Raw genomic sequence first — 25,338 nt, forward strand, 5'->3', positions numbered from 1 at the left:
CGTTATTATGCCAATGGCTATTGAAGATCTCGTTTCCTCGGAGACATTCCATGTCGCCATAATTGGGGGTGGCATTGGTGGACTTGCGGTCGCTCTGTCTATTGCAAAGTACAGCCCGACGCTCGCCAAAATAACGGTGTACGAACAGGCTCCTGAATACGGAGAGATTGGCGCCGGTGTGGGCATTGGGATCCAAGCCGGTCGAGTGTTGAGGAATCTCGGCGTCTATGAGGCCGTTGATGCCATCTCTGGGCATCGCAACGGTTGCCACCGCAGTACCCGACGCTATGACAACGACGACATAATCGTCGACGTGCTCGCAGCCAACTCGGATGGGTTGGCCGACGGTATCGGCCAGCTGTGGGTGCATCGGGCGGACTTTCTGGAAGTTCTATACAACGAGATCCGCAAAAGAGGCTGTGCAAAGCTCGAGACTGGTAAAAAGGCCGTTAAACTTGAAGATTGCGGTTCGACAGTTTCGATCATTTTTGAGGACGGATCTTCTTCTTTGGCACATCTGGTCATCGCTTGCGACGGCATACACAGCACAATCAGATCCCAGTTCGCCGTCGACAGACCCACTTATTCTGGTCGCATCGCATACCGGGGCACCCTTCCTTTTGCCGGCACCGAACTCGCAGAGTCGTGGCCATATCCATCGCTGACCGTCTCATGGCTTGCACCAGACAAGCACTTCCTTGTTTTTCCCATCTCCAAGGGCCGTCTGCTCAATGTTGTAGGGTTTGTCACTAAACACGAGGATGAGCTAGACGGACTCAAAGAGAGTTGGAAGAGCGCTGCACCCCGAGAAGACCTCGAACAGGAGTACGCGGGTTGGACTCCTAAGGTGCAGAAGATAATCCGGTCTATGAGCCCAGTTGTGAGCAAATGGAAACTGAACGACCGGGAGCTGTTATCCGATTGGTGCTATATGGATGGCAAGGTTGTTCTCAGCGGCGATGCTGCGCACGCCATGCTCCCTCATCAAGGTATGTCTATTGATAACCGCGGCATAGTCCTACTTAGGCTCATGCTAACTCCCTTGTCTCAGGGTCTGGCGCCGGCCACGCAATCGAAGATGCCAATGTCTTGGGCCTCGCAATAAGAGATTTCCTGCGCAATCCAAGCGCTAGTCTCTCTACTTACATGGCACTGTATCAAGCGGTGCGGCTCCCACGAGCACAAAAAGCACAGATCACGTCGCGCCAGGCCGGCGACGTGTATGAGTTTCAGGGTCCCGATTTCAAGGGATTAAGTTTCGAAGAGTGCATCCCAGTCGCGGCAGAGAAGCTGAAAGACCGCATGGCGTGGGTGTGGAGCGGAGATCTCGACAAGGATTATGTGGCGGCGAAGGCGAAGGCGGGTATGGAGTGAATTGGTTGAATGGTCTTTGTCTTGAATTCCGCATGCTGGGCAATTCCATTCAGATATATGGAGCTGTGAGCCCATGCACCCAATTTTCGGCTTGCCTTCCTCGGGCCGCGCTGAACCGAGACACAAATCTTAGATGCGTTAGAGCTCAATTGAATTCGGTTTGGATTTCTTTAATCTGAGATTCAAACCCAATCAATTCAAGACGAGAGGCTTTAAAATAACGTACAGATTGGAATTGCCTATTGTACTGCTTAAGGTAAAAGGTGAGCGCGACCTCAGCCAATCTCACAGGGCTCTTCGGGGTTAAGAAAGCCCAACTTGAACACATGTCGAACCTCATCTTCTATTCTCCGCACTTTCTCCACACTTTGACTGCTCCTTCACGAACAAGTAAACAGCGCGTGGCTTTGGTAAGGACTACCTACCCTATTCCGCCCCCCCCCCCCCCCCCTTCTCCTTCCCGACCACTTAAGACAAGAATGATCACCTCACGGCCACACGGGGATTGTTTGTTTACAGGTCACTGTCTTGACCCATTGCCCTAATCCATAATGCCTCAAAGAAGGCAGGGCTCCCTTCGACTACTCTACACTCCCATTGGTCTTAGGCCCCCCCACCTATCCTAAACTAGAAGCGGTTATATAATTGACAGATTTTCAGTTTACATCATTAATATTCGTGGCGCGTAACATTGAATTTAACATAATGCTTGAATTGAATACGACGAATCGGAAATCTAAGCTCAGTATGTCATATAAGGTTAATTAACTATTGGATAGATGGTCGATACTGTCGAAATCTAGACGTACGAGGGTCCCACATGGAAGTGTAAATCACGAAGAAGTAAATGTCTGATTCAGATAAATCTGGGAATGCTCAACAATTTAGAGGGTGTACTAACTAATAAATGACGAATACACAATAGGAAATATCGATGAGGGGTAAAATTCCTGTATGTGATCTGTAGCAATTCTAATTCTTGACAGAATCATCTACCTCCCCGCCTCGAAATGAGCCTCAAGACCAGACTGTGTTGGAAATTCGGAGAACACAATTCATTTAAGGATGACTCAGCGGAATTTCCTCCTATTCTTCCTGTAACGCGGCTGGAGGAATTCCAAATCAGATAATAAATCTAGTTATGGGCTGAGAAACCTTTTTCTTATGGTGCGGAGATAGAGCCCAAGAAAGACGCAGTCTTCAAAGACAAAAGAATGCTTACATCCCCGGTGTACTCATGAAAGAAGACACTATCCGAAACAACTCGCCAAAACCATCTAGCATAGCGATAATATGTCAATGTTTTTTTTTTGTGAATCCGGCTAGCTGATCATAAACAGATTACTATGAATTAAGCCTTCGAAGACTGCACGGACAAAGAGGCATTGACCACGCTAGACAAACCTTCTACCCTCAGCGCTCTGTATACTTGGTCATCAGGCCATATGCCAAAGTAAATCGCCGAAGACGGGGCCCGAAAAAATACATGAGCAAAGTGAATGACAGGATAATATAAGCCACGCCAACTAGCTCTCCGAAGGCATTCTTCAACCCTTGGCTTTCGAACCATTTGGAAATATAAGTGGAGATAAGGCAGACGATAACGTTTCGAAAAACGAATACGATCACGATGGTTTCCCCAGCGACCTGTTTTAGATCAATACTACATTAGCTATCCAATTACTTTATGGTACTATAAGGAAGGTTCCACTCACTGGGCGATAGGCATCTACCACGTAGGTGACGGCGATATTCGCAGCAGCCGTCGCACCGAATCCTTGCATGCCATATCCGATGGCAGCACCAGCCCAAGATTTTCCTGTAGCAATCACTAGTCCGAAGGTCAACAAACCCATTGGTCCGATTACTGCTGGTATCATCATTGCCGGAAGTCTATACTCCGGCTCTACATGCTCACCATGGCGCTTGGTAGCACGAGTGGCGATCCAGTCAATGAGCCAACCACCAAAGAAGAAACTGATCAGAGAACCCGTGAAGCCCGCGAGGGACAGCAGTCCAACGCTATGAAGTTGCCAGGAGTAGGGTGGAGCCGTAAAGGTTTGGGAAGCTGTGAGCTGGATCGCAATATTGCTTGTATCCATAGTCAGCAACAGCGCGTAATTGATCTCTTGTGATTCATATCCAAAACTCACCACCCGATAAACAGTCCCACGGTCAGTCCGCTGAACCAGATAGGAGGATAGGCTATGAGTTGTACGGTCTCAAACACCCATTTGAAGAAGGATGCATCTCGGTCCATGCCGGCGGTTAGGGACATTGAAGCAGCCCAGCTTTTCTTTGGCGAGTACATCTCAGCGGATCGATCGAGATCTCGCACACCATTAGGAACAATATAGGCCGTTTCTTTGACAAGTAGAACTGCGAGAATGAAGGTCGCACCCGAAACGATGGCCATTACACCGCACATCCAGGGCCAGCCCAAGTACTGGGTGATGTAGGCGTTAATGAAGGGCCCGAGAAAAGCGCCTGACGAAATAGCAATATTGAAAATCATCAAGGTACGGCCCCGCTCGTGAAAATAAAAAAGGTCCGCCGCTACGCTGGACACAGGGGCGTCGGAAGCAGCGGTCAAAAAACCCCCGACCAGTCGCGACGCCAGAAGATTACCGTATGATTTAGAAAAGTAGCTCCAGATATTGGTGACGCACAGGAAGAGGATTGACAGAAGGTACACGGGACGTTTGCCAATTTTTCTGGACATTGGCATCTGCAGCGAGGTGGTTAATAGCGGTGGTGAATTTGTAGATTCGAAGGGAATCTCACCCAAAACGCAGCACCAAACCCCATCGCAAGTACTTGCAGCGATGCTACTAGCACGTTAGTGCCAGAAACGAGACCGCGGGCAATGATTGGAAGTGTAGAAGGCTTACTCAAGTAGCTTGCTTCTGTCGGCGTCTTGCCAAATTCCTTGACAATTGACTTGACGGCAACCGTGAACGCAGAAGAGTTCATGAACGCCAGGAATGTGAACCAGCAGAGCACGAGATATGTCGCATATTTCTCCCATTGTGACCAATTCTATGTCTGTTAGCACAATTCGGTCGCCTCTTTGAAGCTATTATTTTACCAGTGGCTCATTTGGGTCATTCGTGGGCTGAGGGCTTAAGACGACACCGGAATTGGACATCCTGCCCGTGATAATGTCTTGATCGGCGAACTCGCCATGGGGGTGCTGAACCTTCTCGACTTCCTCGGCCATGGTGATCTCGCGAACCCTGTCTTTGCGAAAGGGTACTCAATTCGAGACTATACAACGATTGTGTAAAAGATAACAAGGTGGGGAGACCAGTGCAGCTTTTCAAGTTCGATCATCTGTCTTGTCGGGTTCCAGCTGAGCGTTGCTTACAATGCAATAGAGGGGTGCGCTTGACTAATACGAAATAAATGTGTACTGTGTTGGTGGCCTGAATGCTGTATGGTAACATTATCCTTGGCAGAAGACTCAACCCTTTCCTCGAATTGACGCTAAGAGAAAAACCTGGGGTATTCAACAAATCCTGGAGTTTGCGCTACCTGTTAGTAGGAGCTCCGCACTACCTTAGGGCTCGCGGGGATAACGACAAAGCTTTAATTTTCGGTTTTGCACCACTCGGGGCGCGGGGATTAGGTTCAGGAGAAAAATGTGGGGTGGCCGGAGCTCCGCACGGGGAGATAACGAAAATGCCGAGTTTCCGGTTTGCACCGCGTTGGGAACGGGGACTAAGCTCACGTGGGACATGGCGCGAAATAGCTGGTTATGAGACGGATGGGACTTTTTCTCGGGTATAATAAATTGGGCAGGCTCAATTATGACCTTCAACAGTCCGAGTGTGTCGCTTGCGAGTTCACGTTCAGCCATGGGGTCCCACAAAGTTCCTATCACCTTTGCAGGTCTGCTGTACGACCGTTTCCAGCCCCTGCAGTCAGGTGAGGTCGTGCCAGAGGGCATTGATCTTAATTTCCTGGCTCTCCATCACCCACGAGATATCTTTGATCGGATGGCCGGGGGTAAAGAGTTTGATGCGTCCGAACTCAGTCTCAGTGAATATATTTGCCGATACGCAATGGGTCTCCGCGATTTTGTTGCGATACCAGTGTTTCCATCCAGAGCATTTCGGCATGGATACATTGTAGTGAACAGTACTATTGTCAAAGAACCGAAGGATTTGAATGGCAAAAAGATTGGGGTGCCGCTTTACACCATGACAGCCGCAGTCTGGATTCGCTCAGTGCTCAAGCAACATGGCGTCGATCTCGACAGCATCCAATGGGTCCAGGGCTCCTTTGTGAGCGCCGAAGGATATGGTAAACCAGCAGCGATGCCCCTGGTAGAGCCTGTGAACATTACACAGAACAATAGCGGCAAGTCGCTGAGCCAGATGTTGGAGGACGGCGATATCGCTGCAACGATCGGAGCGGACCTTCCGCCGTGTTTTCGTACCGCGGAGCATGTCAAAAGGTTATTTCCTGATTTTAAGGACGTGGAGAAGACATACTTTAAGGAGAAATATGTCTTCCCCATTATGCACACGGTGGTCGTGAAGCGGGAGCTCGTGGACAAGTATCCTTGGCTGCCGTCAAGTCTCTTCAATGCTTTCAATGATGCAAAGGAGGTCGCGAGGGTTCGTATGCGCTTTTTGGATGCTCTAAGATATATGCTGCCGTGGCTGGCTGCCGAAGTCGATGAAATTGACCAGATCTTCGGAGGTGATGCCTGGGTTTACGGCATCGAGCCGAACCGCAAAACGCTCGAAGCTCTTGTCGATGCCCTATATGACCAGGCAATGATAGGCAGTAAACCCACCCTGGAGGAGCTCTTCGCTCCTATCCGGGGCCAAAATTGGAAGGTTGGCTGGGGAACGACGCTCCCAAAGCCCGCGCAGTGATGGGCTCGGACCCCGGTGTTCCAGGGGTTGGCGCTTGTGTACGTATGAAATGTCCGAGCTTTCAGTATGGCACTTGATTTCTTGCTGGGCCCATCTTGAGTAGTTTCCTTGTTCCTCTTCGATACGAGACGGAAGGTCGCACTTCCCCTTCTGTTGATGTCAAGAATTGCAGGACTTGCGCTCGACTACTCGTTTAGATCGCTTGATTTATTAAGGCAGATAAAACGAAAAGATCTGCTTATATCGACGAGAAGACAGGCAGAAGGGGAGGGGTCTGTCTTATATAGCCAGTGAAGGAGTAAATTGCCGCCTAGAACGGCCGGAACATAATTGCCGCACAAAACTCCGCAAAACTGACGCCCTACGTGGTAATACGTGTCGCGCCATCCATTGGATTGTCATCCGCCCCTGGCCTATTTTGAACCATTAAAGTGGCCATTAGCGCGACCATGTCGTCTTAGTGGAAGAGCTGAACGTCGTAGCGTCAGTCACAGGGACAGCAAGCGCCGCAGAGGCGGCTTCATCCTCGAGCATTACAGCGGTAGCATTCAGGCCCACGGGGGCGGGCAAATTTTGGCCGTCGGGGCGTATTGAACGAATAGGGGTACTGCATACCGGCGGTGGTGGCGGCGGCAGCAGCAAGCAACTGAATAAAGATAGTCAGCACCACTGCATCAACCCTACACAGTGAGTCGCCCTAAGAACTGAGGTCTTACGGGGGCGGGTGATACTCTAAGCCCAGACGTTTAGGGCGACCTGCGTGGGACTGTGGCCACGGTAGATCTCGGCGGGGGACCTGTAAAAAAGGACCAATGGTCAATATATATACATGCCGTATCGAACATAGATTCTTATTCATCCTAAGTCTGAAATTTCGAAGTATAAAAGAAGCTCAATAGCTTCTTGTGGCATTTAGTTTTCCTACAGGGTAATAATAAGTATCAAGAGCAACGTTAGATAACAGACCAACACCGGCACCTATTATAGGAATAGAATAGACATCTCGTACGAGCTTTGCAAGCGCCAGGTAGTGATATTGATTATCTTTCTAGAATAAGAGCGGCGAGATATCCATAGTATCTATAATATTATAGGCCAAGACTAGTACGTACTACTATAAAGATAGGGATGTGTTAAAAACACACCCCTCAGTACTAAACACACACCCCCCACTTTCTCTACCATTCCATTTTAAATTTAGCGTGTAAATGATTACGACCAGGATACGTTATATTATTACTACTTTTTTTTAGCACGAGAGGGACTTCTTTCCGTCGTATTTTGACCTCGGTTAACTATGGTAGCCAGAATACTGTATGGGAGGGAGGGTTGTGGGTTATGTGATACCACATGACCCGCTAAATTCCAAAATTCCAAAATTCTCCCCTCCAGGATTCCAACTCCAGGGGTCTATTTCCAGCTTCAAAATAAATACTGTAGAGTCAATAAATCATGTGCTACTAGTAATAATACAATGTATCCTGGTCGTAATCATTTACACGCTAAATTTAGAATGAAATGGTAGAGAAAGTGGGGGGTGTGTGTTTAGTACTGAGGGGTGTGTTTTTAGTAACTCCCTAAAGATATTGGGAAAGTCCATCGTAGGATGATGTTCATTGATTCCCTTTTCGCTTAGCTCGATCTGGGATCACCGTACCTAGCTCGGTAGATGGCCAGCTCGGTGGACGCACAGGCGGCGTTGGCACAGTCCTCTCCAGAGCTTCCACCGACCCAGTGGTAGTCGGTCAGATCAGCGAGAGTGGAATAACAGTATCTCTGACCACTGGACCAGCATGGCCATGATGCAGGCACCGTCCAGAAAACCAACTGCAGAAACCGCTGCGGAGAGAGCTGTACGAAAAAAAGAGGACAGAGCGGCTGCTTCTTGCTTCATATCATGACCTACTAGCAACAGTCTAAACGCTACTAATTTGGTTATTTCTACAAGATCGTCATTTACGGGTTTAGGGTGTGCCTCTGTCGTGGGCACAGCAGTTCACCGGCACCCAGATGTTCACCAACTATACTGGGCTGACTACATCGTGTCAAGAAGCTTTGGCGACTAATGTTACTTGCTCGCCATATCTCGGGATTGTTTTTGAAAGGTAGATTTTGATACCAAGAGATATACATCCTTCCAAACAAGTCACTGATCATTCTGATAGCAATGGCGTCATGACAACGGATCAGGTCGACGCAGTCTGTGTCGACAGCTGCTATACCTCTCTGGAAGACGCTAGAACCGCTATCACAGCCGCTTGTTCCCTAAGCACTGATGTGATCGTGGTAGAGAACGTAGCATATCCAGCTACGTTCATCGTGGATAACTATCTGTTCACGTATCAAATGTCTTGCAGAACGGACAGTATCGCTGGCGAATACTGCAATCCTCTAATCGCATAATGGTCAAACCAAACTCTAACTACTGACTAGCAATGCTCCGACTGCTGGTTGGGTGGCCTTGCTTTGCAACTGGCCAGTCCCTTTGGCTACGATGACGTCCTTGCAAGCAATTTTGCGTCGCTGACTTACAGCTGTAATGTCACCGCGTACACCTACGCCACTCCAACCCAGTACGCAGTCAATGCGACGGCAACGACTACACCCTAAACACCCTTTGAACTTGCTTAAGCGGACACGGGGCGCAGCAGCGGAAGCTAGCATCGTGAAAAATTGGACTATTGGAGGAAGTAAGCAAGCCTGCATGGACTTTGTTTTTGATGCAGCATGCGGACGAACCAGGCATTTCCAAACTATCAAAGACCGAGATGGTCTCCATAGCTATTCTCGGCGATTCAACGGCGATGGGGTAACCCACTTTTGATGTTACAACCTGTACCTCAAATATTTTTTTAATCCAGCTTAGCTCGACAAACACCGAGCTGAGCTCCACTCGCTGAGCTCCACTAGCTGCTAGCGGCCAGTGAAAAGCTTTACTTAGACCCCCCTATGCAAGAATATGGTACCTTTTTTTACTATATCAGAGCTTCCAGGATCCAACGCGCCAGGAGGCTGCTACCGAGACGGCCAGGTTGACCGGTAAGGAAGAGACATCCATACCCTCCTAGGCTGCAATATAATACTGGCTACGCCGTGAGAGCACAGTGCGGCACAAGTGGCATAGCGCCAAGGCCTTGGCTACTGTACGCCTACCATAACGAGTTGCACAGTATATAACTACAGCCGTGCCTGCTGCTAGGTGTGAGCGTTGCTTACTTACTCTCATAATTACAATTACCGCCATCATGAGGTTTCACTTTTTGCTCGCCGTTCTTGCTCTTTCTCTTCTAGCATGGGCAGCTGAACCGGCAATGACAACTTCTAGTCCCCAATCTAATGTCGTCCTAGCCACCCAGCTTGGTCCATACCCAGTCTCCATCTACGACCATGAAATCAAGACTTCGCGTCCAGATCCACTTGCGCCGACACCACAGCTTCGCCGCCTCATGGTCACTGTCTACCGGCCGTTCCTCGACATTTTGACATGTCCACTCGAGCATCAGTCGCAAATCCTATATGCTCCACCCGTTGTCGCCACCGCCCTTCTCCAGGGTCTGCTCTCAAACACGTCCGCGTCAAATGTATCATCGATCCTCGCTCCAGTGAAGCTGGTCAATTGCTCCCGACCTGTCCCGACGTCTTCCCCATCTGGGCCGCTGCTTCTTTTCAGCCCCGGTTACGGCGGTACCCATAACGGCTACGCATCCATCCTACAGGCCGCCGCCAGCTCCGGCTATACGGTCGTTGCCATCGACCACACTTACGAGGCCGCTGCAGTCGTCTTCCCCGACGGCTATGTTGCATACCCTAGCGCCGCCACCAACGCATATGACAGCACCCACAGCGGTCAAAACTTTCTACAGGCCATCCGGATCGCTGATACCGTGTCCGTACTTGACGCCATTGAAAGTGGCAGTGTGGCCGGTCTCGGCCGCTATTCTAACTCCAGCCGCAACCCCAACTCAACTTCCGCTTTCCCATCCACACCGCTCCGCGCCCTCATGTACGGCCACTCGTTTGGTGGTAGCACGGCCGTCAACGTTGCTGCCTCAGACGCCCGCGTCCTGGCTGCCGCCAACATTGACGGCCCCTATTACGGCCCTGTGGTCAACGGCACCGTGCGCAAGCCGCTGCTCATGTTGCAGTCAGCGGCGTTGCCGCCGGTTGCCGCCGACTGGTCCACCTTCTACCGGGCCCATGCGCGCGGCTGGAAGACGTGGGTGCGCCCCAAAAACACGGTCCACTACGGCTACACCGACCTGCCGTTGCTGGCCGACCTGCTCGGTCTGCGCGGCGCCGTCATACCTGAGGAACTGACCGGCACGGTGAATAGCCGCCGTCTGCAGGAGATTGTGTGGCGCTATACGATCCAGTTCTTCGCCTATGTGCTGGGTGATGCGACCCCTCCCGAATTTCTGGATGGACCGAGCACGGAGTTTCCCGATGTCGAATTTGTAAGACATGCAAAGGCAGAGACTGGGCAGTAAAGGGATTTGAGTATGAAATATGTGAACAGTATAACGGTTAGCCACAATCACTCTCTAGTAATAAAGGTGGACTATGATATTGAGTAGCGATATAAAAACCACAATTTTCCAGATCTCTCCTACGTATTGGAGATATTATATTAAATTGCTACAAGGGTAAATTTTTACGCTAAAGGAAGTGCTTGATCTATATATATATGGTGAAGATATTCTCTTGCTTCTGTTTGTAGAATCGCTAAAGGGAGAAGATAGTTAGCTAAGTAGGAATCGGTGTTCTTAAGATGGGCTGCATTAGCCGTGGTGTTTGTGTCTTGCATACCTCTCTCGCTCGAGGCGAAGGCCCGGCGCAGCGGTCAGGATCCCGCAACAGAAAACGTTGGTGCGAGGGGGCTGGGCCTCGGGGTTCTGCCGGAATCGGTCGGCCATTGGCCCCGACCGGTTCCCTGGTGGGGCGCGTCGCGGCAGTGGTCGGCCATTAGCCGGTGGGCCATCGATCGATCTATACAGAACGGGATCGTCGAGTATACGATGTATCGGCTTCGCGCGTGGCTCAGCCAAGCTCCAGCTCAGGGAGAATTCGTCCCCGCTTCCCCCACCCCCCGCCCATCCAACCGGGGTTCTAATCTGGGGGCCCCTGCACGTACGAACGATCAGCCACGTGCTCAACCACGCGCCGAACCACGCGCCGTTGATTCCCCCTGAGTCACTGACCCGGTTCCGATTCCACCATGATCGTAGGTAGGCGGTACGAGCCTGGTCGATCGGACGACGATGGCCACCGGACAACCGCAGTCTCGCGCCCTCTTCGAGTACGAGGCGAGTCACAACGCCATCGTCTGCTGCGTGTGTCGCGTTGGGATCCCGGCCCGTATGAAGGAGCGCCATCTCTACAAGACACACGGGATTCTCAACCCAACCGAATGCCAGTGACACCTCGCCGCCATCCCAGACAGGACGGCCCGCTCTACGACCACTCCGTTACTGCACAGAATGCAGTGCCTGCCGCATCTACGAATGATTACGGTTAGCAGTAGGAGGTATGCGACGTTGATATCTTTCTTGATGTTTCTTGATGGTTTTCTCAGAGGGAGTATTTAAGTATTACGATTCAGAATTGCCTATCTTATATTGCCTGCTTCATACATAATATTAGCTGCATGAAAATCCATCTTTTCTTGATACCATATTCTATTCAATTCACGATAACCTAAGGTTTATAGAGCACCGATCATATCATGCACAAGGCTCTCTTACATAACCTGTTGGTTATTGCATGCCGCCAATAGGATGTCTCTACAAGGAGATGTAGCTGTGACGTAAACAGTTTTTAGATTCTATTTATTTGCGGCATCGATAATTACCCTACAAGGGACTCTCGCTAGAACTATATACCCGCTTCTGCGTCATTAATTCGCCAATTTATTTCCTGAGCTTTACCTGTGCATCCGACGTCACCTTGAGGATACTTGAAGAGAAAGTGATTGGTCTACCGGGTCCGGTACATAAAACACGTTTACCTATCCTCCTTAGAGTTCTTGGGCAGACTAAATCCTAAATTGCTCCTAAGGCTAACCGCACGTTTGACAAATATATTCACAGTGTATACATGATGCATCAAATCATGCAGCATTACTGTGATCCGGTTAACTAGTTAAGACGCGTGTGATATCAATAGAATAAGTACTACAGTATTAGCAAAGTTCTGCGGAGTTATATATGATAATGCACTTCATGTGCTATATATTTTCCCATAACTTCATTTGCAACTTTTTACCTTCCTACATTACTACTATCACCCAATGATTGTGGCATATCGAAACAGTAAATAAACTATTACCCGCCCGCTTAACTTGGTATACAATTATATTTCCCCAAATTTCATAGACTTATAGGCTAAATACAATGGCTCTTTATTTGGTGACTGGAACGTAGGTAAATAACAGTGTTTTATTAGAGTGGTTCAGCTGTTTTATGAATGCCAATACTAAGGTTTTGTGCAAAGTTGGGCTTTCGTGGGGGCCCACAAGGCCCCCACGATGGGTTGCGGGCTGGACTTTGGCGCAGCCTATAGACGTTGAGGCACCCGCACATTCCACCCAGCAACCACATGCGACACTCACCGACTTGGGCGCCATGGAGCAGCGACCCTCGCAAAGCCAGTCTCAGAGCAAGGTGTCGATTGCCTGCGAGTAAGTCATCATTTCCGGTTCCTGTGACACACGATGTGACTGACTCTCCAGGTCATGTCGCTCAAGGAAGAGGAAGTGCGACGGCAATAAGCCCGTGTGCCGAGGTGCGTTTCTGCCGTCTCCTCTCAACACAGCGGAGTGAAAATGGAGCTCCTGTCAAGTCTGCGCGGCATACTGACTCACTACAGGCTGTCAAAATGGCGGTCACACATGCCACTATCGAGACATCAACAGCCCGCCCAATTTCGTCTTCAAGCCTGTCCATGTCGCCGGTGCATCGGATGGCAAAAGAAGAAAGCTTTCCTTCGACACAGCTCCTTCAGCCTTAGCCAAGGAACCTGCTCAACCCTCACAACGAGCACCATCGTTTACAGCTGCCCAGCTACCCATTAAGCCTACGGTGCCTCCAACCGTCGCTAAATCCATCAGTGACCCTGTCGCGCTGCTCCAGAGTCCACCGACCGACCAGCAGCCCGACCGGTCATGGGGTGTGCGCATTCCCTTCTTCCGCTGGTTCGGCCCTACCGGCATAGCACCCGGGTACAAGAAGTATATGACCGAGGTCAAGTTTGCCTCCGATGCCCAGGAGCCGCTCTCGCCTCCGACCAGTGATGCGACCGTACCTGGACAACCTCAGAGTTATGTGCAGGGGACGCCACGCAAGGTCGAGTTGGAGACATTTTTCTTCGACCCGGAGGATAATCTCACGCCCGCTCGAGAGCTATTGTATCCCTTGCTCGACACCTTCTTCGACTACTATGGCTGCCATTTCCCCTTCCACTCGCGCGATGGCTTCGTCGAGAGTGTTAAAGAGAAGAAGGTGTCTGCCATTCTGCTGAATAGCATGTGCGCCATGGCAGCACGGTTCTCCACGCTCAGCATATTCGAGGGACAGCTTGCGTATCTTCGAGGAGAGGTGTTTGCCAACAAGGCCAAACTTCTGCTTGTGCCGCTGCTGAATCTGCCCAGCTACGAGGTCGTGGAGAGCATACTGATGATTGCGTGGATGGAGATGGCAACGTGCCATGATGCTGGGCTGTGGATGTATACGGGAATGGCAGTGAGAATGGCGGAAGATCTGGGTATGCACAAGGTGAGATCTCAACGTCAACGGCCGTACGTACGTAGATGTCTTCAAGATTAACGCTTCTATAGCACGATACGCTGCCGCTCGATGCCAGCGGAAAAACCGACGAGCCATTCCTCTACTGGGCCGTCAATTTCCTTGACCATATCATCAGTTTCGCCACAGGCCGCCCGCTGACCACGCGAAGAGAATTCGTCGACGTCAGCATGCCCACCGAAATGGCCATCGAGAACTCCTCGGGCGAGCTCCCGTCACCTTTCCCCGGCATGGTCCGCATCATCCAGATGCAGGGCCTCGTCAACGAGGAGATTGGCACCCTGTCGGAGCAGTCCATCGACATACCGCCGCGCACTAGGGAACGCCTCATAACCTACGGGGAGGATCTCGTCGCCTACTACACCCGCATGCATCCGTTGCTGGCCTTTGACGTGCCCAACTTCAGAGCGCATGCTGCAAAGGGCCAGGGAGGCACATTCTTGCTACTGCATTTGTGGTTCAACAGCGTTAGTTCTTTCGCCACCGATTCGACGATTTACCACTGACACTGTTCTAGGTCATGATTGCGTTGCATCGGCCGGGACTTCGCTTTGGGCAGGAAAACCAGCGCGGCGACAACCTGCTCTGTCTGGAGAGCCGCCAAATATCCATCTCCACAGCCTGGACCACAAGTTCGTGCCTCAGCCTAGCCGAGCTCGTCGACGCCAAATCCATCCTCGGCAGTCCCTTCATCGACCAGGCTGTCCAGATGGCCGGACTCGTCTTCATCGCTGAGCTCAGGGTCCCGCCCACGATATCCATCGCCCAGCCCATCATGATGGAGACAATCGAGAAGCACAACTGCCAGGCCAACTACCAGGTGTGCCTGCGGACGCTGCAGTCGCTCATGGTCTACTGGAGAGGGATAGGATGGATCCTGACGGCGATGGAGCAGAAGTTTCAGGGCATCAAAGACACGGACCCCGGAGAGTTCAATGTCGACCCCCACAGCTCCGTGCCCCTGACTGATCGCAAGATGATCCAGCGGCTCCTAAGAGCGGCGGATGGACGCCACCACTCGTCGAGTCGTGGACAGTGTTCTGATTCCAGTAGGTTAACACAGCAGAGTCTTTATGGGTAGTATAATGCTTACTGGCAGTAGCCATTGGTATCGCCGTCGCCGGCACCACAAACTCAACCTCCAAGCAAACAGTCACCGTCTTGGAGTCCCCGGACTCGAGGCAAGGGCGTGCAGATTCAATGCAGACCAATCTTACGCCAAATACTACTCTGGGTTTCGACAGCGATCTTGTGTGGACGTCTTGGTTGAACGACGGGTTCTGGGATATAGACTTTAACCGCCCACTGTAGCGCAGCCACTTTTTTGATGCATCTGAACATTAATAACATCTTTCAATATCTACAGCGCTTTACTAAGTCTATCACATAGCATCTATTCGTCTTATCTATATCGACTTTGTTCGGCTTATCATGATGTTAAGAAATCTTTGGGTAGGTCGCACACAGCAAACCCACCATACTGCAACACACTTCCTCCGATAAACACGTGGTTATAGGGATCGACGGTACCGACAGTCATGTAGCTGAGCGCGGAGCCGTCGTCCCAGTAGATGAGCTCGGGCTTGTAGTTTTCCTTCTCGCGAAGCAGGAGAGCTGCGGATGGCACCAGCAGGTCCTTGCCCAAGCCACGGACATTGGATAGATACGCGGGGAGGTTCTCGACGCTCGCAAAGACTATCATAGCGGTCAAGGATAGTTCATGAGAATAGAGCCTTGGTTTGCCTCACCTGATACGATGGGATCACCCGTCGTCGGAAGAATGCGGACATTGTCCGCTGCGGCACCGAGATCCTGTGCAAGTCAGCAACTCTGTTCACAAAGTGAGTTCAAGTCGTACAATAGTTGCGACAGGTGACAGCAGTTTTGAGTCGGTGATGTCAAAGACATGGAGTTTTGCAACTTTGCAGTCGCCAACATAGAGCTTCTTCATATCAGGAGAGATAGCGATTCCATTGTACCCTGGCTGTCTGGGAGACACCGTTCGGCACGTCGTGGCCTAAACCATGAGGTCAGTCATATGGGTCAACGAAATGGGTGAATTGAACAGTACCTCGCTACTAGCATCGCAGTACTGGACGTCGGTAGCCCAGGGCCAAGGGCCAAACGTGTCTTCGATGGTTCGTCCGATGGTCTCCGGTGTAAAGTAGTGGTCGTTGGTGATGAAGAAGTCACTCGTGTGTGTCAGTCTCTTGGTCTTGTATATTGTATATTGGCAGAAGAATACTTACAATGGCCCGTTGGCCGCAACACCGTTTGGGTTCCTGATACCAGAGTGGACGACCTGCTTAACGACCTGCGCACTGTCGGAGCCGAGTTTGTGTGACAGGATGAGGATGGAGTCTCCGTTGCGGCGATGGTTCACGGCAAAGATGTGAATCTGCAAGACATGTCAAGCCAGATATCACCAAGCAATTCACGATCACTGCATACCTTGGTATGATCGTCAGGGAACTCATAGATATCGATGCCATGATTGACGAAATCCCCCTCGAGCCCTTCTATCCTCAGCTTGGTCGACCTTTTGGTCTTGATATCATACTTGAACAGGTTCTCCACAAACGACGTCCTCCCGGTCGCATTGTACGCCAGCGAGGGAGGATACCAGAAGGCTCTCTCGGCAGGGTCACCACATGCCACAAAGGCCGTACTTGACGCCAAGTGGATCTGGATGTCCTCGCAAGCGTTGGCCTCGTAATGCACTTTGCAGTGCTCGCTGTTCAGCCGGCTATGGTTGGACCATTGCGTCAGACGGCTGGTCAGGTCGGTCTGCTTGAACTTGTAGAGCTCGATGAGTGGTCGGAATACCAGCGCAGTGACACCGATAAAGATGATTGTCAGAGTGTATGATGAAGCCGGCCGTGAGGCTGGTTTCACTTTGCCGCTCATCGTTGCAGGGTATGTCAGGCTCAGACTTTGGTAAACAATTTTGCCCGTTTCTCGGAAAATGTGAGTCTTGTCTCGCCACCGTTCTTTTTATCCAGGGTTCAGCCTCTTCGCAAATCAAGTCTGTCTCGCCGTGTCTATGCGGACGAGCTCTGCTCCGTACGGTAGTCGTCGACCGGGCAGATACCAAGACGACTAGCTGGAGAAACGGGCTCGGATATAATGACGAATGAGCCGAGGGACGAGAAGCGAGGACAAGAATCAGGATTGAACGGACAGGTCATTAGAAGGGCATAGAGTTAGGGTTAATGACAAGACCGTTCTCCGTGCTCGTGATGAAGAAGCCTCATGGCGGAACCAATAGTGCCAAAACAGAGTCCTCGATCCAGCAACAGGGAGACCCGAACGATGACCGGATCACCTAACCGATCGAGGTCTTCCGCAAGACATTTTCAGTTGGGTCAAACAATAACCCACGTGCTGGATCCGGAACCCCGTCGATGAAACGCCTACGGACCTTTCTAGGTTCGCGGATGGCGTCTTCGGAGGTGTTCCGAGGCTTCCAAGGCTTCATAATCGCGCTCCACCCATCGAGGGCATGATTTAGATCGTGCGGAGAAGCCACTCCCTTTCGGGAAAAACGCTTCCGCCCGGGAGCTAGATGCCCAAGGTAGACTAGGTAAAGCATCCTCCGAATACCCCGAACTTGATGCCCGCTACCCCACGTGCATGTGCGGCTCCCCAGATCCAGACAGCCGGGCGCTCCCTCCCCCGGAAAATGCCCCCGGAAATGTTGGTGCTTTGCCGTGGTTCTATATAAGTCCGAGGCCGAATCGCGTTCCCGAAGATCGATATACACGATGCCTCTCTTCCACCCCTCTTGTCTCTGAGACTGTGTGAAGAGGTTCTCGTCTTTTGCCACCCTTTTTGAGCAGCCACAGAGTGTTTCTCGCCCGTAAAACCGTCGTTATGGCGGAGAAGAAGAAGAAGAATCTCTACAACATCGCGGTGATTGTCTTCGTGGCCCTAGGCTCTTTGGCCTTTGGCTACTCGGCAAGTATCATCTCGACTACTCTGGCCCAGCCCTCGTTCAAGTGAGTCTGCCTCACCTGCGCCGTACAAGGCATCTCGGAATCGTGACATAATGACCGGAATTACCTCCAGTGCCTACTTCAAGATGGACAAGCGACCCAACAAGACGGCCATCCAAGGCGCCATGAACGGCCTCTACACGGCAGGAGGCTATTTCGGCGCGCTCATGTCCTCGTGGATCGCGGAGCGACTCGGCCGCAAGCGGGCCATTTTCGCCGCCTGCATCACCGCGACCATCGGCGGCGCGCTCCAGGCCGGCTCCGTTGACCTCGGCATGTTCATCTTCGTGCGCTTCATCTCTGGCCTCGGCGTCGGCATGATGCTTGTCCTCATCCCGCTGTACCAGACCGAGGTGTCACCGCCGCACTCGCGAGGCCTAATGGTCGGCATCCACGGCGTCCTCATCACATACGGCTACTGCTCCTCCGCGTGGGTCGGTTTCGGGTTCTACTTTGTGAATGCCAACGGCGCGCAGTGGAGGGTGCCGCTTGCAATCCAGGCCATCCCCCCATTGCTGCTGTCCACTGGTGTTTTGTTCCTCCCCGAATCGCCCCGTTGGCGTGAGTAATTTCTCGCTCTTTCTCTGCGCGATGCTGTCTTGCTGACAATGGAAACTAGTCATCTCTCGACAGCGTCAGGACGAGGCTCTCACCGTCATCCAGAAGCTCCACCATGACAAGGAAGACCCCGATAACACCTTTGCTATCCGCGAATTCGAGCAGATCAAGCAGCAGTACAACATAGACAAGGAGAACGAGGTGTCGTGGAAGATCATGTTTACCAAGAAATCATACCGCAAGCGTCTCATCATAGGCTTCATCGTCATGTTTGCATCTCAGACGACCGGCACTACGGTTATCAATAGTGAGTCTTCATCCTGTGTGGGTTGTGTACGTGACTGAGACCGTGCAGACTACGGCCCAATTCTCTACTCTGAGCTGGGGTTTGGTACCTCAAGACAGCTGTTGCTTGGCGCCTGCTGGGTGAGTCTCTCCCGCATTTGAATGGTATGGTACAACTACTAGATATGCTGACGTGATCAGATCACGCTCGCTCTGACCGGCAACCACTTCAACGCGTTTACTCTGGACAAGATCGGCCGAGTCCGCGCCCTGCAGATCGGTTGGATTGGTGACATCTTTGCGCTCATCGGCGAATGCGTCGCTCTGAGCCACTACCAAGCCAACCCAACTCGACCTGCAGCCATTGCCAGCGTGGCCTTTTTGTTCATGCACATCTTTTTCTTCTCGTACAACGTGGACGGTACATCCTAGTGAGTACCCAGCTCGGATGTCACAAGCCATCTCAAGAGGCAACGCTGACCATAAATGTAGTGTGTACGTGTCTGAGATCTTTCCTACGCACATCCGTGCCAAGGGCATGGCAGCCTCAATATCCGGCTACTTCCTTTCCCTGCTTATCTATCTCGAGGCTGGTCCCACGGCCTTTGCCAATATCCAGTGGAAGTAAGTAACCCGTCTATTTTCTGTGAGATTCTGCATTCGCTGACTGCCCATCCAGGTTCTATCTCATCTTCCTCGTCGGCACTACTCTCTTCGTTATTCCAACTTTCTTCTACTTCCCCGAGACCAAGGGTATCTCGCTGGAGGAGATTAATGCCTTGTTTGGCGATGAAACTGCCGATGTTGACTTGAACTCTGATCGTAAGCTGGATGAGAAGGACAAACAGCTCATCGAGCAGGAAATTGTTCCTTAGGTACTTAGCAAAGGCATATATGTTTGTCGTACCTTGCCTTGGACGTTAAGAACAGTCACTACAATGTCTGCTGCTGAACGTGAAGCATGTTGATCTTGCGACTTCATCTTCCCCATAACAGCTGTGCTTGATCTTCTGGACTGATCAAGGCGAAAACACGTGGCCTGCATTTAAAAGAACACCGAGACCGAAAGCGAAGACCGTTGGGAGTAGTCGGGAATCCTATAAGATTATTAACGGTCGGATTCATAACAGCTAGAATTAAAACCGTTATTCAATGACTAGTGAATCGAGACGGGCATCAGATAGTCTAGTATCGTGTTCTATGGTATTCCTAGGAGGAGAATTCATTATGAACGTAAAAAGCTCGAGATCTCACAAAGCTAAATTTGAGAGACGGGGCCCATTTTTACGTCCTTCTAATCCCGTATCTTGTCTAGCCCTCTTCATCTTCTATCCTCCTCTTTTCGGATCCAGATCTACCCCCAATCCACCATCATACCCTCATTTACGACAGCTGAACTCATCCGCGCCGTGGAAATCTTTATCAATTATGAGTTCCATGATAAATCTCTTCTTGTGAAGGCCCCAGAAGCTGCCGGGGCCACAATAGCCAGCCAGGGCAATAAGCGGCTTACGCTTATTGGGGACTCTACTTTAAGGCTCGTTCTTTATGTGTTTGGTTATGAAGACGAAGCTTCCGTTCGTGAGAAACCTCAGTATTTGTTCTTTCATCCCTTGTTTGGGTGATAGTGGGATAACAAGGCGACATGACGAATGCACAGAATACTTGGGCCACAAATGAAGAGTCAGCGCAGATGGGATTTTCCCTGGGCGGCTAATGGCAACTACCATTGAGGCCATCACTAGCACTGTCTATTTCGACCGCAATAAGTATATTAAGGCTATGTGTATCTTGATTATTCATCTGCGCATTATGTCCACGCTCTAGTGAATATCCTCAGGTAGGTACGGGAAATGCTACGCCCCGTCCCAGGTTGTGTTCATCTTCTAAATGTTGATTGATTCTTTATGTCTTATTTGCTTGGGGGGTGTTAGGGTGTTCGTATATCCTTGCGGCCATAGTTGCTGGCAAATGCTCTGGTAAAGAGGCTTTTTAGACACTGACACGGAGAACACCTTTGGTACTATGTGGCCCTCTCGAGAAGGTCTGGAAAGCTTCTTTATGATGACATCTGGTAGTTAGTATAGTTCGAATAGTATCTGAATACTCCTATGGGCGCGAGTCATCGGCATATTTCTAACAGGGAGATCTCTCCAGAACTTTTACGACAGAAAGTCCCTTTTCCATAAAGGATTTGCGGTAACGACAAAGCTTTCACGAGCCCGGATTGAACATTGCGTTGTAAAATATATATTGCCCCCATATGTTTGGTAATTCTCACTATCCAAATATTGCCCGCCCCAAAATCTTTGCCATAAAGCCTGTAACTAGTCGAATCCACCTGGCAGCGGCCATCTTTATTGTTAGTGGGTTGATAAAGAGGACAATCATTAGATGGAAGATATGATGGGTGAGGTTGTTGTTTAGCGGTTACATAGTTATGATCTACAGATAATAGGTGGAATGCAAAGGTATCATAGTATTTCTCGAGCCAACAATCGGTCAAGCGGTGCGACTAAGTTAAAACACCTCGCCCTAACCCGCCCGCGGTTCTACTAAGAGGAAAAGGAAACGAGTGTAGAGATATGGCCACAAGAGTTAAATTTAAAGCTCCTGATGGCCGAGCGGCTCGTCGTCCTCCGGGGCGGAATCATAGAGCTTGCTGATGATCGGGAAGGCAACACTAGGGAGCTGCTATTCATGCTCCTCGAAGTTCTCAGCCTCGAAGTCCTCAGCAGAAGCAATAGCAAGGTTGTCCTCGAGCCAATTCATAGTCTGTTGCGGACTTCGATCTTAGCCTTGACCGACTTATCGTCCTTGGCGAACTCTTTGGCTCTTATTACTATGCGTTCGATCTCCTCTGGGGTCAGACGACCTTTGTCTTTAGCGATTGTCATCGACTCCTCTTTCCCAGTGGCCTTATTGCTGGCGCTGACCTTGAGAATACCGCTAGCGTCGACGTCGAAAGAGTTGCTATTAGAAATCCTGATATAACTCTACTCTATATTGCTTGCTAGGCTAAATGTCATCAACGAGAGGCCGAAGAGGCCTCCATCTGTGCCATAGTATGCTCCAATCGAGCAACAGAATTCTGGACTTCTTGCTGGTTAGGTAGGTTCACAACAAGAAGATACAGAACGTCCTGCGTGAGAACCTTCTTGACAATACCCTTGCGCTTTCCCTTGCTCTTGACCCTTCTTGGACCACGAGGAGATCGACCTCGAGCCACGTGCGTGGCATCTTTATATTCACGTTTGAGTCCTCGTCGTTCTTGCTTGGACGCTCTCCTGGCTTGCCGTCTTGCGTCTGGGTTGATAGAACCACCGGTGATGAGCGAGATCAATGAGCCACTGTTTGCCGGGTGGTTGGGGTCACTATACCGCGATGCAAATTGTGTCCTTTGAGACGAGGTCACAGCCAAAGAGGAGCCATGATGCTCGGCTTCCTGTGGTGATATGAGTAAAAGACAAACAGGAAGGATTGTTAAATGGAGCGTCTCTTACAAAGGCAGCCTGCCCCTTTCTGTCCAGATAATCCTGCACCCATGCACCGGCATTCTTGAACTTCTCGCGCGTCCTCGTTTCTTTGCCCTTGCGATCGCCATCCAATGCTTGATTTGCTGCCATGTCTAGATCAGGGAATACAAGCTCTGCTGCTTCGGGCAATTCAATCTCTCCATGGGTCTGGCCGCTGGTCAACCTGATATCCCTTAGGCCCTTCTTGAGCTTAGACAGATCTGGGTCCGGATTGCTAAATTTAGCGGCCGTTTGATTGATATCAAGTTTCTCACTTTTGAAGAGGGTCTGTCCGAGGGTTCCAGATAGCTTGGACAGGGGCCCACTCTGTCGCCCAGGGACTTCATCTTTGAATGCCATCACCATGGCATATAGACCGCGTGGCATGAAGATATCTTGATTGACCCGGTCGAGAAAGGTATTCCTGCGTGAGCGCGACTGCAGCTCACGTGCTGTTCCTGCAATGACCTGCACGACAGCACTCGTGATCTGGGCAGCAAGCTCGGGGACAAAGCCCACGATACCCGCAGCTACGAAGACGACATCAATCCATGGAGAAGCCTAGAATAACGGTTAGAAATGCACCTGGCAGGATCCTCGACAGCAGCGAAACAAACCCTGCTCGCCTTATCCCAACTTTCTAGAAGCTTCAAGAATACCTCCTGCCCAACACCGCAATCACCCAGCACAGGCGCATACGCCCTCACAAAGCCACGATCTTTCCTCCTTGGTCTCCGCTGCGGGATAATAACAGGATAAGGAATACGTCTGATCGGCTGAGGCGGCGGCCCCGCCATCCGAACCAGCGCGCGAACCATCTCCTCCTCCTTTTTAACCTTCACTTCCTCCGATTCCGCCGAATCCGCAGCCTCGAACTCTTCGTACGTCGGGGGCCTCACTCGATCCGCCATTTCATCCAGTTCCCACGCGGCCTCATCGCCATTGAGTTCTTCAAGCTCATCTGACTCGGAATCGTCGTCCTCAGATCCATAACTCGCTTCCGCGGCTTTGGACTTAGATGCGCGTTCCTTCTCGTCGCTGGGATAGACGGCTAGCACGGCCCGTCCACTGCGGACCATCTCTTGGGCTGTGGCATCGTCTACTTCCGCATATTCATTCGGGCTGCGATCTGAAGCATCTGGATCGGCGGCAACAGCAGCAGATGATGATGACGGCTGAGGCTGGGCCGAAGAAGAGCGGGACCGCGAACGGGCAGCGTGGATGGCCTCAGAAGTGAGCCCGATGCCTGAGCCCAGTAATTTGACAAGTTTTCCCATGGCCGAAGGAAAGGAGTGGAGTACAACGAACAAGAATAAATTAGAGTAAGAATTAGGGTGTTAGCGATGCCTGGTGAAAATTGCTTGGTTTTATGGGGTTTATGGTCGTCAGCACTGCCCCTTTGACTGCTGCGGACCCACTCCCAAACCTCTTGCCCGACTCGGGAGGCAAAGTACAAAGCTTAGCGCTGACTGTTGTTGCAGAAACTTTGTACCCCGGCCCACAGCGCGGCGGCTGCCTGATTTCTCGTGTTGGCATTTATGATCAGTTACATCTTTACCCTGTTCTTATTAGACCGTTTTTGAAACCAGTAGTGAAGTATGTTATTTAATTCGATGATCGGCGAAAAACCTTACCACAGCTTGAATAACTTTCTAGTTTTAATAATTAAAACTTTTAATAAAAATGTAGAGTTTAATATGATTAATTTAAAATATTTTTATTTTAATAGTAAAATTTACTACAGATTTTGATGTAATTAAAAGCAAAACCTATAAATATACCATATAATAAAAATAATTAAGTTACATAACTAAAATTTGCTTTTACTTGATGATGCTGAAATTACTGTACTAATAAATACCAAATCCTGGTATAATTAAAGTAAAACTTCGGCACGGTAAACAACAATTTAAAACATTTCTGGTACCATACTTGTATCTAGTGCTCGCGATGCAATTTAGCGGGGGCGAGCATGACTAATACCTCAATGGCTGAGAATTTTCAAGCGAGATCGGACAAAAGACTGATTTTGCGGTCGGGTCATAGATTATCTTGTAGACTCGATCCGAAAGTCTTTCCACATCTGAATTTCATCAGGAGCTAATCCGTTCGATGCCAACTCAGTATCTGACCGTTCATCTATACCGTCGTCACTCCACCTAGTTGTCTGGGTGTGTTGAGCTTTGCTCTTCGTCCTCTCCAATATAATCTCACTATTGTTCGCACCAGCATCCATGGGGGTAAGAGAATAATGTTGAGTAGCACTAACTCACCCACCACTTATATGTACAATACAAGTACAGGTGTCCAACAGTTATGGACACAGATGAAGACAATCAAAATGAGTTCATAATAACATTCATCGTTTCCAACAAATGTCCATGCAAGACATTGTTTGACTGTGTCCTAGAGATGGGGGTATGAATAAGAACAGATATATAGAGAAGAGCAAGTCTCGCTGAAAATACATAGTAAGCGTCCACGCGACCTGTCCCCCCAGTGAAAAGCCTTCTTTCTCTCGCATGCCTGCGTGGACCTTACATAGATCGTCACATTTCTACCCCTATCAGAAATTCCTCTTATCTTTTTCATAAAACATTTGAGAGCATCTTCGATGTGGGCTCTCGGAGATCAAACTGGGATTCGTACGCATCGGACTACAAAGGTGGCTTTGAGCAATCATCCCAAAATAATTTATCCCACTAGCCGACCTAAGGACTTGATTTATCACTCAATTATTTTTGCATTTACTCTCGCCTGGTCATCAAACAATGTAATGGAATGTCACGATGGCAAGGTATGTATGTTATGGCCCTCAGCCCCTTGTAACTTATGCGTTCGTTCTGACCAAAGAAGAAGACATCTGGCCATCAACAATGCAATGGAATGCCACGATGGCAAGGGATGTCAACGCGCTCAGCCCATT

At 50.2% G+C, this 25,338-nt stretch overlaps 12 protein-coding genes across 12 annotated transcripts; 7 read left to right on the plus strand and 5 right to left on the minus strand.

The window, feature by feature from the left end:
• Window positions 1–13: 13 nt before the first annotated feature.
• Window positions 14–1,374, plus strand: N7510_009461 (uncharacterized protein; the record flags this gene model as incomplete). Its single annotated transcript, XM_056981386.1, has 2 exons — window positions 14–989; window positions 1,052–1,374. The coding sequence occupies 2 exons, from the start codon at window positions 14–16 to the stop codon at window positions 1,372–1,374; spliced, it is 1,299 nt and encodes a 432-aa protein (XP_056831595.1).
• A 1,685-nt stretch (window positions 1,375–3,059) lies between these two features.
• Window positions 3,060–4,594, minus strand: N7510_009462 (uncharacterized protein; the record flags this gene model as incomplete). The annotated part of the gene is made up of 5 exons (XM_056981387.1): window positions 3,060–3,465; window positions 3,528–4,102; window positions 4,159–4,202; window positions 4,266–4,413; window positions 4,463–4,594. 5 exons carry the CDS (start codon window positions 4,592–4,594, stop codon window positions 3,060–3,062), a joined length of 1,305 nt encoding a protein of 434 aa, XP_056831596.1.
• Window positions 4,595–5,231: 637 nt separating this feature from the next.
• On the plus strand, window positions 5,232–6,260 carry N7510_009463 (uncharacterized protein; the record flags this gene model as incomplete). The annotated part of the gene is made up of 1 exon (XM_056981388.1): window positions 5,232–6,260. The coding sequence occupies one exon, from the start codon at window positions 5,232–5,234 to the stop codon at window positions 6,258–6,260; it is 1,029 nt and encodes a 342-aa protein (XP_056831597.1).
• A 1,793-nt stretch (window positions 6,261–8,053) lies between these two features.
• On the plus strand, window positions 8,054–8,870 carry N7510_009464 (uncharacterized protein; the record flags this gene model as incomplete). Its single annotated transcript, XM_056981389.1, has 2 exons — window positions 8,054–8,113; window positions 8,694–8,870. The coding sequence occupies 2 exons, from the start codon at window positions 8,054–8,056 to the stop codon at window positions 8,868–8,870; spliced, it is 237 nt and encodes a 78-aa protein (XP_056831598.1).
• A 635-nt stretch (window positions 8,871–9,505) lies between these two features.
• N7510_009465 (PAF acetylhydrolase family protein) lies at window positions 9,506–10,747 on the plus strand (the record flags this gene model as incomplete). The annotated part of the gene is made up of 1 exon (XM_056981390.1): window positions 9,506–10,747. One exon carries the CDS (start codon window positions 9,506–9,508, stop codon window positions 10,745–10,747), a length of 1,242 nt encoding a protein of 413 aa, XP_056831599.1.
• A 291-nt stretch (window positions 10,748–11,038) lies between these two features.
• Window positions 11,039–11,632, minus strand: N7510_009466 (uncharacterized protein; the record flags this gene model as incomplete). Its single annotated transcript, XM_056981391.1, has 1 exon — window positions 11,039–11,632. The coding sequence occupies one exon, from the start codon at window positions 11,630–11,632 to the stop codon at window positions 11,039–11,041; it is 594 nt and encodes a 197-aa protein (XP_056831600.1).
• Window positions 11,633–12,546: 914 nt separating this feature from the next.
• On the plus strand, window positions 12,547–15,370 carry N7510_009467 (Zn(II)2Cys6 transcription factor; the record flags this gene model as incomplete). The annotated part of the gene is made up of 7 exons (XM_056981392.1): window positions 12,547–12,568; window positions 12,750–12,936; window positions 12,988–13,040; window positions 13,125–14,029; window positions 14,092–14,526; window positions 14,577–15,108; window positions 15,162–15,370. 7 exons carry the CDS (start codon window positions 12,547–12,549, stop codon window positions 15,368–15,370), a joined length of 2,343 nt encoding a protein of 780 aa, XP_056831601.1.
• A 118-nt stretch (window positions 15,371–15,488) lies between these two features.
• Window positions 15,489–16,966, minus strand: N7510_009468 (Paraoxonase 2; the record flags this gene model as incomplete). Its single annotated transcript, XM_056981393.1, has 6 exons — window positions 15,489–15,754; window positions 15,808–15,871; window positions 15,918–16,076; window positions 16,131–16,251; window positions 16,309–16,457; window positions 16,511–16,966. The coding sequence occupies 6 exons, from the start codon at window positions 16,964–16,966 to the stop codon at window positions 15,489–15,491; spliced, it is 1,215 nt and encodes a 404-aa protein (XP_056831602.1).
• Window positions 16,967–17,932: 966 nt separating this feature from the next.
• N7510_009469 (uncharacterized protein) lies at window positions 17,933–19,772 on the plus strand (the record flags this gene model as incomplete). Its single annotated transcript, XM_056981394.1, has 7 exons — window positions 17,933–18,057; window positions 18,128–18,615; window positions 18,674–18,919; window positions 18,968–19,038; window positions 19,099–19,328; window positions 19,390–19,521; window positions 19,577–19,772. The coding sequence occupies 7 exons, from the start codon at window positions 17,933–17,935 to the stop codon at window positions 19,770–19,772; spliced, it is 1,488 nt and encodes a 495-aa protein (XP_056831603.1).
• Window positions 19,773–21,513: 1,741 nt separating this feature from the next.
• Window positions 21,514–21,891, plus strand: N7510_009470 (uncharacterized protein; the record flags this gene model as incomplete). Its single annotated transcript, XM_056981395.1, has 1 exon — window positions 21,514–21,891. The coding sequence occupies one exon, from the start codon at window positions 21,514–21,516 to the stop codon at window positions 21,889–21,891; it is 378 nt and encodes a 125-aa protein (XP_056831604.1).
• A 34-nt stretch (window positions 21,892–21,925) lies between these two features.
• On the minus strand, window positions 21,926–23,689 carry N7510_009471 (uncharacterized protein; the record flags this gene model as incomplete). The annotated part of the gene is made up of 3 exons (XM_056981396.1): window positions 21,926–22,342; window positions 22,401–22,973; window positions 23,030–23,689. The coding sequence occupies 3 exons, from the start codon at window positions 23,687–23,689 to the stop codon at window positions 21,926–21,928; spliced, it is 1,650 nt and encodes a 549-aa protein (XP_056831605.1).
• Window positions 23,690–23,741: 52 nt separating this feature from the next.
• N7510_009472 (uncharacterized protein) lies at window positions 23,742–23,948 on the minus strand (the record flags this gene model as incomplete). Its single annotated transcript, XM_056981397.1, has 1 exon — window positions 23,742–23,948. The coding sequence occupies one exon, from the start codon at window positions 23,946–23,948 to the stop codon at window positions 23,742–23,744; it is 207 nt and encodes a 68-aa protein (XP_056831606.1).
• Between the last annotated feature and the right edge of the window lie 1,390 nt (window positions 23,949–25,338).

This window comes from Penicillium lagena (assembly GCF_028827675.1).
Source record: "Penicillium lagena strain IBT 129212 chromosome Unknown utg000006l_segment0_segment0, whole genome shotgun sequence".
NCBI lineage: Eukaryota > Fungi > Ascomycota > Eurotiomycetes > Eurotiales > Aspergillaceae > Penicillium > Penicillium lagena.